Raw genomic sequence first — 16,064 nt, forward strand, 5'->3', positions numbered from 1 at the left:
GCTAACCTTTGTTGAATGACAAAACTAATTCGCTTAAAAACAATATCGATATGGACCAAGGAGTCACAAAATTATTTAGCACGATCTTTAGAATTCTTTGCAGAAGACTCATAATCTCTAGTGCTAAGAAGACAAAAATGTCAAAAATAAATGATATAAAAAGCATATTAATTGTCAGTTTTTTCATGTTTGACCACTTTACTTAAAACAACTTTATCAATTTTATTATACTTAGACTAATTTATCTCTAGATTAGTTACTTTAGTAAATAGAGATTACTTTGGTAAATAGATAGTTTGACAGCTGGATTATTATTGTACAGAATAATATATAAGGCTATGAGCTGATAAACTTTGAGGATTGTTAGTTTCACTGGATTTTAGTCAAATCAATTTATTGAAAATTAATTTTTCCCTACATAAAAATAAAAGTATTGAGTAATCAGTCAATTTAATCCTTAAACTATCACTCTCTCACCAACTTAGTCCCTAAATTATTAAAAACAACTAAAAGGTCCCTAATCTATTTTTCATCCGTCAATTTAGTCCCTAAACTATCACTCTCTCACCAACTTAGTCCCTAAACTATTAAAAACAACTAAAAGGTCCCTAAACTATATTCACATCCTTCAATTTAGTCCTTCATAAACATCATTTTATGATTTCTAACAAACCTGTTATAATATCTCCAAGGCACTTCTTAACACACTAGCATGGATGAAAAAAGCTAGCTCCTACTAGTATTACCAATAACACAACCAGCCTGCAAAGATAATTCACCATACAAATGCTTGGAATTTAATAAGACTTTGTTAGCATACTACATATAATAACACTTTTGTACCCTTTATGTCATCATTATACACGCTAAGACACCCCAAAACATTCCTTACAATAACAAAAGAAAAGGAATAGAAGGATAGAAAAAACTCTCAGACCCGCAAGAAACAAGAGATCACGGCATAAACTTCAAAGGGATAAAACAAAATCACAAACCCTTACAAATTTACAAAAGTGAGAACAAAAAACAGACCTGATTTTAGCATAATCTCTAACAAGAAAAGTAAATGCTTGAGCTTGAGAAGCTTCCGGTCCATTGGACCATAAAACTCACTAGGATAAGCAGTATTATTAAACCAGACAAAACAACAAGCTATAAAACCAAAAACGGTTGAATCATATCATTTTTTTTTAAATCTTTCAGTCAAAAAGTTGAATAAAAAAAATATTCTGTGTTAAAAAAAAAGAAACCGACAATTGCCACTTTTTTCATACTAAAGATCTCTTTCGTTCTAAATGATTATTCTGAAAGAATGAATTGAGTTCGGCAACTAGAGGTTATATTTGCGTTGTGAGCAAAACAGTTGTTGCCGGAGAGTAGAGTGGTTGGCGGCAAGCAGGGTGGTTGTTTTCATCGAAGCACGTGGAAGAAGAAAGTGTGACAATATTTTAGGGTTTTATAGACAAGTTAACCGAGGACTAAATTGACTGATGGAAAATAGATTAGGGACCTTTTAGTTGTTTTTAATATTTTAGGGACTAAGTTGGTGAGAGAGTGATAGTTTAGGGACTAAATTGACGGATGAAAAATAGATTAGGGACCTTTTAGTTGTTTTTAATAGTTTAGGGACTAAGTTGGTGAGAGATTGATAATTTAGGGACTAAATTGACTGATGGAAAATAGATTAGGGACTTTTTAGTTATTTTTAATAGTTTAGGGACTAAATTAGTAAGAGAGTGATAATTTAGGAACTAAATTGACTGATCAGTCAAAAGTATTTGTACAAAAAATAGCGTACTAAAGTGTGATGGATGGAGAATCACATCATCACCTATACATAATGAATGTCATCACTCATCATGGTCAACAAACAAAATCTCCATAGTAGTAGTAGTAATAACAGAAGATGATGACCAAAATCAAAGTAGTGATGAAGGAAAACCAATTAAGGAGATAAAGGATAGGTGTGAGATTTGATGAAGTAGAAGGGGACAGAATAGACATCCCCCCGCAAATACAGGGAAAAACCGTACAGTCTCAAAATAACAACATTTGTGATACTACATTTTTTATTGGTTTTTAACCAACAAATAACTTTCACTACCACTACTACAGTCTTTTGTTCTTGTAACCTTGTTTCTCTCTCTCTCTCTCTCTCTCTCTCTGCCACCACACATCACACCCAACAGTCTCAGCATTGTTGCAGTAACAACTGCACCACTGCTTCATCTGTGTGCTGCTCCTGCTTCACCTCATCACAGACAAACAAAAGGGCCCCCAAAAAAGTAATTAAAAATATTAAAGAAAAAGAGGATAAAAATCCAATTTTTATATGAATCATAATGAAAGTTTGGTTTTATGCTACCCTAAAATAAACCCATTTAATTTTACTATGCAATTGTAAAAGTAAAAAGAAAAGAAACCCAAAAAAGAAACAAAAGGGTATTCAGCTGAGAGAGTGATAGCTCAGTGGAAGAGAGAGAAAAGACAGAGAGAGAGAGAGAGAGAGAGAGAGAGAGAGAGAGAGAGAGAGAGAGAGAGAGAAAGAAAGAGGGTCTCTTTCTTTTTGGGGTCACACAACTTCTTTTAGGAATGCCAAAGTTACTCAACAAAAACATCACAAACTCTGAAAAAATGCAGTCATGAAATCACTCATTGAAAAAATCTTCACAAAAATCAAACAAATTTTTTCAACATACCCACTTGTTAACATTGGTAAAAGAAGAAACTTTTTCACATGGGGTTAATCGATCTCAACACTACTGAGGAAGATGAAACTCCTTATTCAGCTATTTCTTCTTCCTCTTCTTCTTCTCACTCTGGTATAAGTACTTCTGCTTCAGCTATGGCTGTTCCTCTTCAAACTTCTGTTTGTTTGGAACTATGGCATGCTTGTGCTGGTCCTTTGATCTCTTTACCAAAGAAAGGAAGCATTGTTGTTTATGTTCCACAGGGTCACTTTGAACAAGCTCATGATTTTCCTGTTTCTGCTTGTAATATTCCACCTCATGTTTTCTGTCGTGTTCTTGATGTTAAGCTTCATGTAAGTGTTCTTTTTTTTTACTCAATTTTTGATTTTTTTTCTTTTGGGGTTTTTGTTGAGTAACTTGATTAGTTGAAAAGGGTTTCTTAATTTCTTTTCAAGTTTGAGAATTTATGAAATTATGAGTTACCCTTTTTGTTTTCCCCCTTTTTTGTTTGAATAAATAAATTGTAATGTGCTTTTGATTGGTGGAGATAATATACCCTTTGTTGCTTTTTCATTGTTTCTTGTTCTTTTGGATAAGTCATGTGTTAAAGGAACCTTTGATTTTTGATTTTTTTCTTCTTGAAATGCTTGTGCTTTTTCTTGACAGGCAGAGGAAGGGAGTGATGAAGTGTATTGTCAAGTCTTGTTGGTTCCTGAAAATCAGGTGAGGCTTTTCTACTATGTTATATCTTATTTTGGTTAAGTTTTAGGTTTGGAGGAAATTTTGGAAAGGGGAAAATGTCTCAATATGTTGGAATTTGCTTTAGCCTTAGGGGTTAAGTAAAAATTTAAGTGAACAAGCTAATTGTATTGGATTTTGTTTAGTTTAGCAGTGTGTAGAGTCAAAAGAATATGATATGGTTATACATGATTTTGTTTTTGTCTATGTCTATATGTATGTTACCTGCAGGAGAAAATATACAAGTGCATCAAAATAGTCTCATATTGCATCAATATGAATTTATGGGAGTGCCTTTTTTAACAGATTTAAGTCTGATTTTGTTTGAACTTGATATTTTGATTATAGCAAGTGGAGCAAAATGTTCGGGAAGGGGTAATCGATGTTGAGGCGGAAGAGGAGGATGCTGAAGCTATTGTGAAGTCAACAACACCTCATATGTTCTGCAAGACTCTCACAGCTTCTGACACTAGCACTCATGGAGGATTCTCAGTGCCTCGTCGAGCAGCCGAAGATTGCTTTCCTCCCCTGGTAATTTTCATGCATTCATTTCTGTGGTCAAAGTGGTCTTGCTCAATTTTTCACCGACTATTTTATTTGATTCATCCTTTTTGTCTATGTTACACACTTACACTTGAGCATAATCTTATAAATGTTTTGAAACATGCTGACCCTACCTTAGTTCAAATTGTGCTTTCTGTCATGGTTTCAAATTCTTGAAGTATGCTTAGATATTTCTTTGGTAGCATTTTGAATTTAAAGTCCACTATTTTTTTTAGGATTACAGCCAGCAGAGACCTTCACAAGAACTTGTAGCTAAGGATCTCCATGGCTTGGAGTGGAGGTTCCGTCACATATATAGGGGTATGTCACTAGTTTATTACTTCACATTACAGTACATTGCCAGCCGACAACTTGATCGTTTGATTTACTGTGTTCGTTTGAGCAGGGCAGCCAAGGAGGCATTTGCTGACAACCGGGTGGAGTGCATTTGTGAACAAGAAGAAGCTTGTGTCTGGCGATGCTGTGTTGTTTCTTAGGTATCATGACATGATTTCTATCCAATATGAACTTGTATGTCTATTTGCCTAACCATGATTAACATTTTATTATTGATATCAGGGGTGATGATGGAGAACTGAGACTAGGGATTCGAAGGGCGGTGCAGTTGAAAAGTTCTGGTTCCTTTGCAGCTCCTTCTGGTATGCAGTTGGATCCTGGCTCTCTCATGGATGTCGTGAATGCTTTATCTAAAAGAACTGCCTTCAGCGTTTGCTATAATCCAAGGTACTTTTCTTGTTGTTTGTGCTTTCCTCCACAGGCGGTGAAGTTAATCTGTAAATCTGTCAGTTTCTATGTACAATTATGGGGAGTTTCATATTTGTTGCTCAATGTTGTGTGTAATATATGTCTTGTGTCTTATATATATTTCACCTTTTCTTTGTGTAGGGTCAGTTCTTCGGAATTCATCATACCTGTCAACAAATTCATGAAGAGCCTTGATTGTTCTTATTCTGTTGGAATGAGGTTCAGGATGCGTTTTGAAACTGAAGATTCTGCAGAACGAAGGTTTGTTGATTGCCATACTTGTCCATGTTACATACAAATGACCGATCTATAACTGATCTTTGTCTAACGTCTGATGTGGCAGATTTACTGGATTAATTGCTGGAATAAATGATGTGGATCCTGTTCGATGGCCAGGATCAAAATGGAAATGCCTGTTGGTATGGGACTTTGGTCTTTCTAACTTCAATAATGTGTTATTGTTTATCTTCATGAAGTTGTGTTAGGTGATGTCTGCCTCTGTGTGTTTTGAACTGTAAGGCTTGATATTAATGTTTATGATGTATTTTTCTGCTCGTCATGAGAGATAAAGCCTTGATATTCATCCTGAGATTTGCAGCTAATGATTGTTTTGTAGTGCTACTTATTACTATTTTTCACATTGAGTTTTGATCTAAAAGGAGCTTAATAGAATATATTGTGCTCTAGAAGTCCTAATCTTCCATCATTATAAGTAACAGATTTCTTTCTCATTTTCGGCAAAACTTGTTTTTGTTTTCATTTTTATGAAAATACTGTTACCTAGTCCGGTATTCCTTTATTGTCTTTTATTTGGTCTCTCTTTTCTATTCAGAGTTTACACATCTATCTCTTTCTTTTGTTTTCTTTCTGTTAAATTAAGTTTGAATAAACTTCAAACCATATGAGAACTTCCATGGATCTTCCTTAAAGCATGGAAGCTCTTAGGAGAGATGATAATGTGAACTACGTATAAATTAGCTTTTGACCTCAAGTGATTGAAACTGTAACACAATTTCTTATATGAATCTGTTTCAGCCATAGTTGACCGACTGGTCCTTTAAAACTAATTAACAGCTATGGAGGATTGTTACTACTACTACTACTACTCTATGAGCTGATACCGGCATATCTCTTTTTGAATAATTTAGAATCCTACTCGGCATAGTCCTATATTACTGATCAATAGTTATGATCCCCTTTAAAATTGTTTTTCCTGCTCAAGTTTCGCATTTCTACCTAAACTTGTCAAACATGAAAAGATTGACTGTATCTGTTCACAATGGATGTTGTGGAACTTATTCCTATTTCTCATTTTTACAGGTAAGGTGGGATGACATAGAAGCATCAAGGCATAATAGGGTTTCCCCTTGGGAAATTGAGCCATCTGGTTCTGCTTCTGCTTCCAGCAACCTCATGGCGGCTAGTTTGAAGAGGACCAGGATTGGAATCACTTCAGGGAAGCTAGAATTTCCAGTTCCTAGTAAGTTGGTGAAATAATTTTTAAATTTTATGTAGCATCTTGCCTCGTCTTCATGCAACAAAATTGACACAACTTGTTACTTTGACAGATGGAATTGGAGCGTCAGACTTTGGGGAATCTTTGAGGTTCCAAAAGGTCTTGCAAGGTCAAGAAATTATGGGCATTAATACTCCCTATGACAGTATTAATGCTCAGAGTCCCCGGTTATATGAGCTAGGGAGATGCTATCCTGGTTCAAACTGTTCCGGGATTGCTGCAACAGGAAATATCAGAATGGCGCAAGCAACTTCTGATTTCCCAGGTAACAGCACAGGCTTTAGTGAATCCTTCCGATTCCAAAAGGTCTTGCAAGGTCAAGAAATTCTTCCATGTCCACCCTACGGTCGAGCCTCATTTGACGAGACCCGTGGAAATGGTTGCTTTGGACGTTATGATGGTTATCAACTTCTCGGCTCCAGAAATGGATGGCCTGCACAGATGCATGACAATTCTTCACATTTGCATGCATCTGTCACAGCTGGACAAGTTTCATCTCCATCATCTGTGTTGATGTTCCAGCATGCTGTTAATCCAGTTTCAAACTCTCGTTATGATATTGGTAATCGCAATCAGGGTTCATACATAACTGAAGCGAAAAGTGGAATGTTTGTGCCTACCATATCCGACAAACCTATCTTCTCTAGTGGACTAGCTCAAGAAGGCATGAATTCTTTCGGTACCAATAATTTTCTTAATAATACTCAGTTTGACAGTTCAAGGTCTCGTGATTCGGTGTCAACATTGAGAGGCAATCAAGATATGGTTTCGTCATGTAAAACTGGCTGCAGACTCTTTGGATTTTCATTAACTGACGACACACATGTTGGAAATAAAGAGGCTGCTGTTGCCTCTACCATCACTTCTCGATTCAATAAGGACTATGGTGGCGGTTGAGAGTATCTTCACCAAAGTAAATCTTTAACCTTACGTATCATTTTTGTTCTTGCTTCACGGTTCCATCTGAATTTAGATATAAATCATGATTTTGTTTGCAGGGTGTATTTCAGTATTGACCTGAGAATCAACTGATACTGGAATGAAAGATAACCGAAGAATGTGTGCTGTTTATGTGTTTTTGTTGAATTAATAACTTTTGATTTCATGAAACATGAACATTGTTATTCCATTTGTGTAATTTATATTTTGAAGTGTTTATGTATTAAACTTATGTGTACTCTTTGTTATCCCAAGAGATGCATTGTATTGTGTAAAACTATTTATGGTAAGCTTATGGCATATTTATCCAACTTTTAGGGCCATATATAATAGCTAGGGAAAAAAAGTCATATTTTGACAGAATCATCACATGGTATTTTAGATGAAAAGGGAGAATAGTATTTCTGGTTAAAAATAGTGAAGAAATCTAACATTTTATGGTGTCTCTAATATAGTGTAACTGTAAACTGCATTGTGTACTATTTCAATTGTGTGAATGACTTTCGGTTAGTGGTTGGTTTGGGACCATATAAATGTCCTACAATATAATGTTGCATTTATTATGAGGTTGTTCTAAGTAATTATTGAAGTGTTTATTACTAGTTTTTTGTTTGAATTGGAGTATATAAGTGCATTTGGTTTGAATTTTTGACAATGAAACACTTTGGTTTACATCATTAACCAACCTTCTATTAACACATCTCACAAATGGGTATATGCGAGAAATAAAACAATACCTACCAGTATTATTGTATGGCCTAAGTATAAATTCTTTCAATTTTTCAAAATAATTGGAATATTCAATTTCTGCAGTTTTTTGTGTATATAATAAAGACAGATCTATAACATGTGAAAACATTTATGTGTCTTTCTACAAAAATTTATAGTAATTGAATTTTATGAAAAGCGACTAGTATAGTGCATTATATTGACATTGGTTTTTTTTGTTTTTTCCAAAGTAGTCTAGTAGCTATAACTTTCAAATGTGGATAAATGAGTGTACCATAATTCGAACTTCGTCCATGTATATTACATGCAATTTTTCTATCAAATGAACTATGATCACATGGACGACAATGTGTTTTTTTGGTTTTTCTTAACAAGTTGATATCTGTGTATTTACATTATATTCTGCAGGGGCGGTTCAAAGGGTATGTGAGAGGAGCTACAGACAGAGCGCCAATTTTTTCGTGTTATCACGCGGAGGTTGAAAGAACACCAACAGGAACTTTTGCAACAGTTTGCTTCATACATTGATAGTAATCCCCACTCTTATAGAGCATTTGCTCCCATAAGGTATATAATTTTTGTTACTTGTGGAGCTCTCAACGTTTGGCTAAGGTATATGTTCCAGACTAAGCCAAGACCCAATATACGTGGCCCAAACGCTTCTCCCATATGCCGATAATAACGGACACGATAGTTACTGTATACCTCCTGCAATCGTTGTTTCTAATGACAACTCTCAACGGCCATCATTGTTTCTAATGACAACTGCCGCTATAACCGTCTCCCACCTATATAAGGCAAGTTGTGGTGCCATGGTACACAATTTCAATCATTTTTCACTCTACTCTCTCGATCACATACTGACTTGAGCGTTAAAATGCTAACGTATTTTGCAGGTAGCATGAAACATCTAACACATTTTGCAGAAGGAAGTGATTCTGACTTTTCAAACTACATTAGATGAGCTTTTGAAAAAGAATTTAGAGTAGTTACATCCATTACAGATTTACAATGCACACGGTAATAATAATAAATAACTTTAAACTACATGATAAAAGATGTTCCCATGATGGACAAAAGCTCTTGTAACAACTTTAATATTTACTTTTCTCTCCTTTTTCTTTTGCAGCATTCTACAGAGCCATTTCTGGCTGCCATTTATTCCACACTAATGGTAACAAAATGTTACTACTTTTGCCTTTGTTTTTTTTTTCATCTAATTACTCTTTCTATCTAAACATTGGAAAAAACAAGACTTAATTTGGTTCAATGTTTGTACAGTTTCTTTTGTTGGTGGGAACAAAGCATAATAACAAGAACGTGTCTGGATAATAATGTCAAGTCTCATGTGGTCAGAGGAACTTTGCTTCATGGTTGTTTCTTTTGGCGCCCTCAAAGTTTCTCAACACTGTCCGCTACTTGAGTAGCGGACGTGTTTTTTATTTTTCCTCAAATTTTTCATTTTTACTCATCACTATTTAAGTAACGGATGAGTAAAAATGGAAAAGAGCAGGGTGCGCGAGAAACACAGGGGACGCCAAAAGAAGCTCTCTTGCTTCATTGCTTGTGAGGCCCAATGATTGCTTCTTCTGGTTTTGATGGCCCAAGCTGCTTCTCCATCTCATGATCAGCTTCATATTGTTTCGATGATTGCTCAATCTGCCTCTAAATCGCGACATTTCAAATAAAGTACGCTTTTAGTAGTGTATTTTGACAGATTTGAGCATTTCAGGACTGAACCTGAACTAACTACAAATTATTTGAAAGTTCATATATCCATTTAAAAACAAATTAATTAATGTTAGTTTTAATTAAGATATGATTTGAGTTCTAATTATAATTTACAAATCCTTTGTGGCTATGTGACAAGCTACCTCTATATGTTTTGGTCACTACTCATGGACAGAATCAAACCATAGCATATAATTCTGAAAGCAAGTAATAGTGCAATTATTTACACATCAATATCATCCATGAGATTCTAAGAACATGGTTGATAATATTGCTACTCATGAATAGAAAGAAAGTGAATGTAGAACTAGAATAAGTATCAAGCCAGATTCAATTCATAGATTTGATGTTCACATACAATTAGTTGTTACTTGTTAGGTATATAGGGACCAAGACTTTTTGTAATGAAAGTATAGTTAGGAATATTTCAATTACTTCCACCTCTATAATTACTCAGCCAATATGATTGATTACCTTTGTACTCCTTCTTCACTCAATTATAAACAAAAATTAATAGCATGTGATCATGAAGTAGGTTTTATACAATTCGTATACATGGTCTATAATTTTTTTATCCATGCATCCAATCAAATTACTACATATAAATATTTGCAGAGATATTTTTTTAAAAAAAAAAAAAAATATAAAAGCGACACCATGATTTGATGGAATGCATGTATAAAAAAATTTACAGTGTTGGTACATATAACAATTATCTCTATTAATATTTGGTGGTTACATAATAAAATATTGACTTAACTACACATTTGGTTCCTTACGTTTACTTTAGGTTTCAATTTTGGTCCCTTATGTTTAAATAGTATCAATTTGGTCTCTTACGTTTATTTTAGGTTTTAAGTTAGTCCTTTTCGTTAGTTTTGTCACTAACACCGTTTGAACAGTACACGTGTCAATGTGTCTAAGTGCCACGTGTCAGTCCACATATGTAAATTGATTGCCACATGTGGCAAAATTGACGGAAGGGACTAACTTGAAATCTAAAATAAACGTAAGAGACCAAATTGATACTTTTAAACATAAGGGACCAAATTGAAACCTAAAATAAACGTAAGGGACCAAATATGTAGTTAAACCTAAAATATTCTATCATCATCATTGATATAAAGATACCTTATTTTTTTCAATCATCGGTGAAATAAAATATACCAATCATTAGTTGATTCAGTGATAACTGACGTTAGATCACGGTTCGATCACCGCAATTACTATTGGAAATCGCTAAAACCACTCAATACCTACCAATACATTTGTTAGTATTTTTCTTTAGGCAAATGTTAACATGTGCACCTAAGGCACATGTTAACAATACAAATATAGAAATATTCTCTCGAAACATGTATATTATATCTTTTAAGCATTAAATTTGTTTGTAATATTAAATGCAAATTTCTAATTATAGATACCTTAATATATGCTCTATATGCACATGTTAACAGCACCTTTTTCTTTATATAAGGACGATCGAAAGCAATGTGTGGAAGTCAAAATTTGCTTACGAAGAAAAATTAGAATGATGGTATAAAAAAGAATTAAAAAAAGTGAATGAAAGCGTGTAAGGAAGCCAAAAATGGGAAATTCCAGTTAAAACATGTGGACGGTGGTGATGATGATTCTCCATCGATCCTGGCTCACCATAACGTGGCCAGCAATGGAATACGTGCAAATGGATTACAACGTCATCACAATCACAATACTGTCTTTTACTTGCACCGTCCGTCCTGGATTCATACTTAAATACAACATCCACTGCACGTGAATTGCATGTGACTCTTCATTTTTTACCTTATGTTTTTTCATGTTTTATATGATCTCCACTATAGTTGTAATTGTAAACATCAGTGCAATCAATTTTAAAATCGTTGTTTCAGATAAAAAACTACAACTTTCACTTTCAGTAACTGGTTAGTACTTTGAGAGTTTGAGAACACTTATTAGATCACGACCATTAGATATGATCAATTCATTTTAATATATTTATTTTATAGCGTTTATTCGTAACATAACTCAAGTTTTATATGAAGAGATAAACAAAAAGATAGAAAACTCACATTGGTGTGGATCGGTGAAAGTAATGCTCCGAGCTGGAGGTCGGAATCTGAGCATGGAGATGACCGACGATGCAAAATAAAGGGGTACATGCAGAAAACGCTGCGACACCCAAGTCAATATAAGTTTGAGGTGGAGGTCGAGGTTAGAATAAATACATACTTTAGGAGATGGTGAAGTGTTGTATATATAAGTCAATGATGTAGCATTGAGCCGATGAATATGATATTAGACTTGGTTCAGCCCACAATTAATTAGAAAAACATAATCTTGCACATTTTTTCTCTCCATGGCTGGCTGATTTTGTTTTCTTTTTAATTTTTAGCTGTATATATACTTAGATGCACATGTTAAATAAAGAGAGACTATTCAATATTTGGTTCATCACAATTTCTTAGCAATTGTAAATTCAGTTCTTAATAAAAAGATAATGTTTCTTCTGCCTTTACTTTACTATGGAGGGACAACAAGGTGTCAGTCAAGAATAGACACAAGGGAAGGGATAAGAGGTACACAATAATATTCACGTGGATAGGCCATGAGACATCTAACCAGTACAAAATTGGGGTCCCAAAAACTAAAAATCAAAGAATACATACATGTTTTAATTCTTCAGCTTCACAACCATTTGTGACCAAAATGACTCAAAGACTTGTTATCAAAAGTCATCCCTTTCCATGGCGACAAATACAAATCATAGTGCGTGCGCGCGTGCATGAGAGGGGGCAGGACACACGTTATTTGAGGGGGTGTCACAACATAATTAAAATGGTGACTACTTCTCTACCCTCACATAAATTGAGGGTATATGCCCTATGCTGACATGACCAATCAAATTCAGCCATATATGTGTCCAAATCAAACATAAATAATTTTTACCAAAATATAATTTTGACTACTTTAATTTTCAAATAATTATATTTTAGGTTACTACTTTTCATTAATTATATTTTAGGTTACACATATTCTTATCATTTACTAAAAAAACATTTTCACAAATCTTATTCATCTTTTCTTACGTATTCATCTTTTCTTAAGATCAAATTTTTTCGTCGGCGCTTCGCTTGTCGTCGTCGCTTCGATTTAATTCCTTGAGGAATTTGTAATTGCTATTTTAATTGTTAAATTGACAAATAGTGATTAAAACATACAAGAGAATAAAAAATAAAATCAATGTTATCTAGATGAACCGATTCTGCAAGAAACGTAGCCGAAACAAAATTCTGAAAGACAATTGTGAAGAGGCCGATGATGGAGAAGTGATTCCGGAGCCTAAGGAAGCGGCGATCTTCAAGGATCACAAGTGAAGCAGCGACGACGACAAGTGAAGCAGCGGCGACAAGCCAAGCGCCGGCAAAAAAATTTGATCTTACGAAAAAAGAAAAGATGAATAATATTTTCGAAAAGTGTTTTTTTAGTAAATGATAAGAATATGTGTAAGCTAAAATATAATTAGTAAAAAGTAGTTACCTAAAATATAATTATTTGAAAATTAAAGTAGTCAAAATTATTTTTGGTATAAAATTATTTGTGTTTGACTTAGACACATATGGCTGAATTTAATTGGTATCATGTCAACATAGGACATTTACCCTCAATTTATGTGAGGGTTAATTAGAAAAAACCAATTAAAATACATGTATGTAACATAAGAGCATCTTGGCTTTTATGAAGATGGGTTAAATAAGAATCTGTTGACCAATTCAATGACGCAATATGTTGTCACCCCACTATAGATGATGACGTAATTAAGAGCATAACTACTGCCGTTGACGTTAGCGTGGTCTCCCCTTCATTTGTTTTTATATTTCAATCACTACCCTCTCCATTTTCCTCCAAAGCTCTCTCTCTCTCTCTCAAAAACATCATCATGTACCAAGCAATTCCTTACAGAACATGTATCCCTACAGTCACACGTGACCTTCCAATCACCGGAGGAGGAATCCATGAAACAAACGTAATCAAAATGGTTTCAGAAAACGCGGTTATTATCATTGGTACACGTGGCTGTTGTCTCTGCCATGTCGTCAAAAGATTGTTACAAGGTCTCGGAGTCAACCCTCCTGTCTATGAGGTTGATCAAGATCGTGAAACCGCAGTTGCTTCCCAGCTGTCAAACACCGCTGCAGAAACAGTTCAGTTTCCAGCGGTGTTTGTTGGTGGGAAGTTGCTTGGTGGATTGGAAAGAGTTATGGCTAGTCATATTTCAGGTGAATTGGTTCCTATATTAAAAGATGCTGGTGCCTTGTGGCTTTGACTAGATATGCATGGTTTTTATTTTACTACTAATTTTGGTTGTTTTTGTTAATTATAATTAAGTTTCTTATTAGGCATCTAATGAGCTGGGAAAGAGATATTATCTTTATGTTTAAGAGACATATTTTGTACATTATGTTTCAATTAGTTGATGATGAGGATAAAGTTCGTATTAGAGATCTGAAGAATATATTAATCTATAAGTTGCAAGAATATGTTGTTCTAATTAATTGTGGTTTTCATGGTTAATAGATGAAACAAAAACATACCCAGAAATGTGTAGGAAATCTACGTGTATGTGGGTTGCTATGGTACTACTACTAATTTGTCTTGCTAGTTGATGCAAGATTAAGAAAATTTTAACTTTAGAAAATTAAACTCGATCAAGATTTACTAAATGTGTGTAGATGAAAATATTATTCTCAGCTTTGTTTTTAATTGAAAGTTCACTATCATTTTGATTTATAAGTTAACCGGAAAAATTTAATGGAACAGTGAAAAGATAGGTCTTGAATTTAAAAGGTTAATAATTTTTTTTTTCATATATGTTTGTTTTTTTTTATTTATAACTTAAATAACTTAAACTAGAAATAATAATCATCTTGTTACATCTATAGGGCAACAAATTACCAAAAAAACAATTAATCATTGGTTTAAATACGATTTCAATCTTTGCAATTATGTTTTTATTTATTTTAATTCTTGTATTTATTTTTTGATTTATGTATGACATAAGAGATTAAAACAACAAGCTTTTTTTTTTGTTTACAAAACAACAAGCTTTTATATGGATTTAATATAAACTAAAAAACTTATAAAAGCAAAACAAAAAAATGTTTTATATATTTAAATAGTTAATGTATATTTTTTTCGATAAATAGATAAAATGATAAAATCATTATAAACTCATACAAAAGTAAAAAATTCGAATTCAAACTTTGATCATAGTATCCGATTTAACAATTTCGACATTTTCTACTAGTTGAGTTAAACTTGTGGACTAGTCAATGTTATACTTTGATAAGCTTAGATGATTGATGAGGACAAGTTCGTTTAATTGGATCTAAGAAACGCAAGGAAAACGATTTAGTTGTAAACTTACAATTATGCTTTGAAAACGTCTTGTCATGTGAGTTAATGGATTGGTGACTTAATTTAAGTGTTACACGTTATGGTTGTTAAAAAACGGATATACGTCACAAAACCAAACCAAGTCAAACACACACATTTCACATTCTATTTGCATTGCATTATTTCCACAATATATGACGCGTCTAGAATTATATATACTCAAAAAATAATGGTGGCATTTGTGGTACACAACTCAAGCTTTATTACCTCAAAAAAAAAAAAAAAAACTCAAGCTTTATGCAATGGCAGATAAATGATATAGTTATGGTGGCAAGATGAATGGGTAAAATAATCCAAATGATCGGCTTCAAGGTGGCAACCAAATAACCCATCTTGAAGTCGATTATTTGGGTGTGTAAGTGTTTTCGGTTGAATTATTGATCGATCGAGACATGATGGTCGGAGTGAAGCAGTCAATTTTACTAAGAATTCTTTTTTCAAACTATCCAAATATTATTGTAGCAACTGCATTTCGGTTGATCTCAACACACCTACTAAGGGTGTGTTTGGTAACACAAATAAACTAGCTTATAACTTATTATATGAGTTTATAAACTTGTTTCAAAAAATTAGCGGTGTTTGGTAACAAACTTTTTTTACCAGCTTATAACTTTTTTTCAGATGTTATTTCAAGTAGCGTTCGAGCTTATAGCTTTTTACACTTTATTCCATTTATACCCTTTAATTTAATAACTACCTATTCTAAAAAGGAAACTATCCACTATTAATTATGTCATTTTATATTTATTAATCACTCTAAAAGCTAATCTTACCAAACACTTTAATTTTAATTAACTAGCTTTTCAGCTATCAATTAGTTTTTAGCTTATTTTTAACAACACCATAGTGGTGGTTCGAATCACATGAATTTTATAGGTGGTTCGGATCACATGAACTTTGATGGCTATGAGGTTTGAAACTAATGGTATGACACGAGAAGATAGAGAACTCTTATTAGA

General features: G+C 33.6%; 2 protein-coding genes across 2 annotated transcripts; both read left to right on the plus strand.

The window, feature by feature from the left end:
• The first annotated feature begins 2,108 nt into the window (after positions 1 to 2,108).
• LOC123899590 (auxin response factor 3-like) lies at positions 2,109 to 7,502 on the plus strand. Its single transcript, XM_045950760.1, has 11 exons — positions 2,109 to 3,043; positions 3,357 to 3,413; positions 3,777 to 3,959; positions 4,208 to 4,292; positions 4,378 to 4,468; positions 4,551 to 4,715; positions 4,878 to 4,997; positions 5,080 to 5,155; positions 6,057 to 6,216; positions 6,305 to 7,165; positions 7,251 to 7,502. Exons 1-10 carry the CDS (start codon positions 2,738 to 2,740, stop codon positions 7,147 to 7,149), a joined length of 2,088 nt encoding a protein of 695 aa, XP_045806716.1. The 5' UTR covers positions 2,109 to 2,737; the 3' UTR covers positions 7,150 to 7,165; positions 7,251 to 7,502.
• Positions 7,503 to 13,507: 6,005 nt separating this feature from the next.
• LOC123898175 (glutaredoxin-C9-like) lies at positions 13,508 to 14,149 on the plus strand. Its single transcript, XM_045949068.1, has one exon. It carries the CDS (start codon positions 13,589 to 13,591, stop codon positions 13,973 to 13,975), a length of 387 nt encoding a protein of 128 aa, XP_045805024.1. The 5' UTR covers positions 13,508 to 13,588; the 3' UTR covers positions 13,976 to 14,149.
• The last annotated feature ends 1,915 nt before the right edge of the window (positions 14,150 to 16,064 follow it).

This window comes from Trifolium pratense, linkage group LG7 (genome assembly GCF_020283565.1).
Source record: "Trifolium pratense cultivar HEN17-A07 linkage group LG7, ARS_RC_1.1, whole genome shotgun sequence".
NCBI classification, from domain to species: Eukaryota; Viridiplantae; Streptophyta; class Magnoliopsida; order Fabales; family Fabaceae; genus Trifolium; species Trifolium pratense.

What these genes read in the sequence shown, in the direction of transcription:
- LOC123899590 (XM_045950760.1), top strand. Translation starts at nt 2,738, where the DNA reads ATGGGGTTAATCGATCTCAACACTACTGAGGAAGATGAAACTCCTTAT. An exon ending in GATGCTGTGTTGTTTCTTAG is followed by an intron (nt 4,469 to 4,550) that starts GTATCATGACAT and finishes TATTGATATCAG; the next exon opens with GGGTGATGATGGAGAACTGA. An exon ending in AGCGTTTGCTATAATCCAAG is followed by an intron (nt 4,716 to 4,877) that starts GTACTTTTCTTG and finishes TTCTTTGTGTAG; the next exon opens with GGTCAGTTCTTCGGAATTCA.
- LOC123898175 (XM_045949068.1), top strand. Translation starts at nt 13,589, where the DNA reads ATGTACCAAGCAATTCCTTACAGAACATGTATCCCTACAGTCACACGT.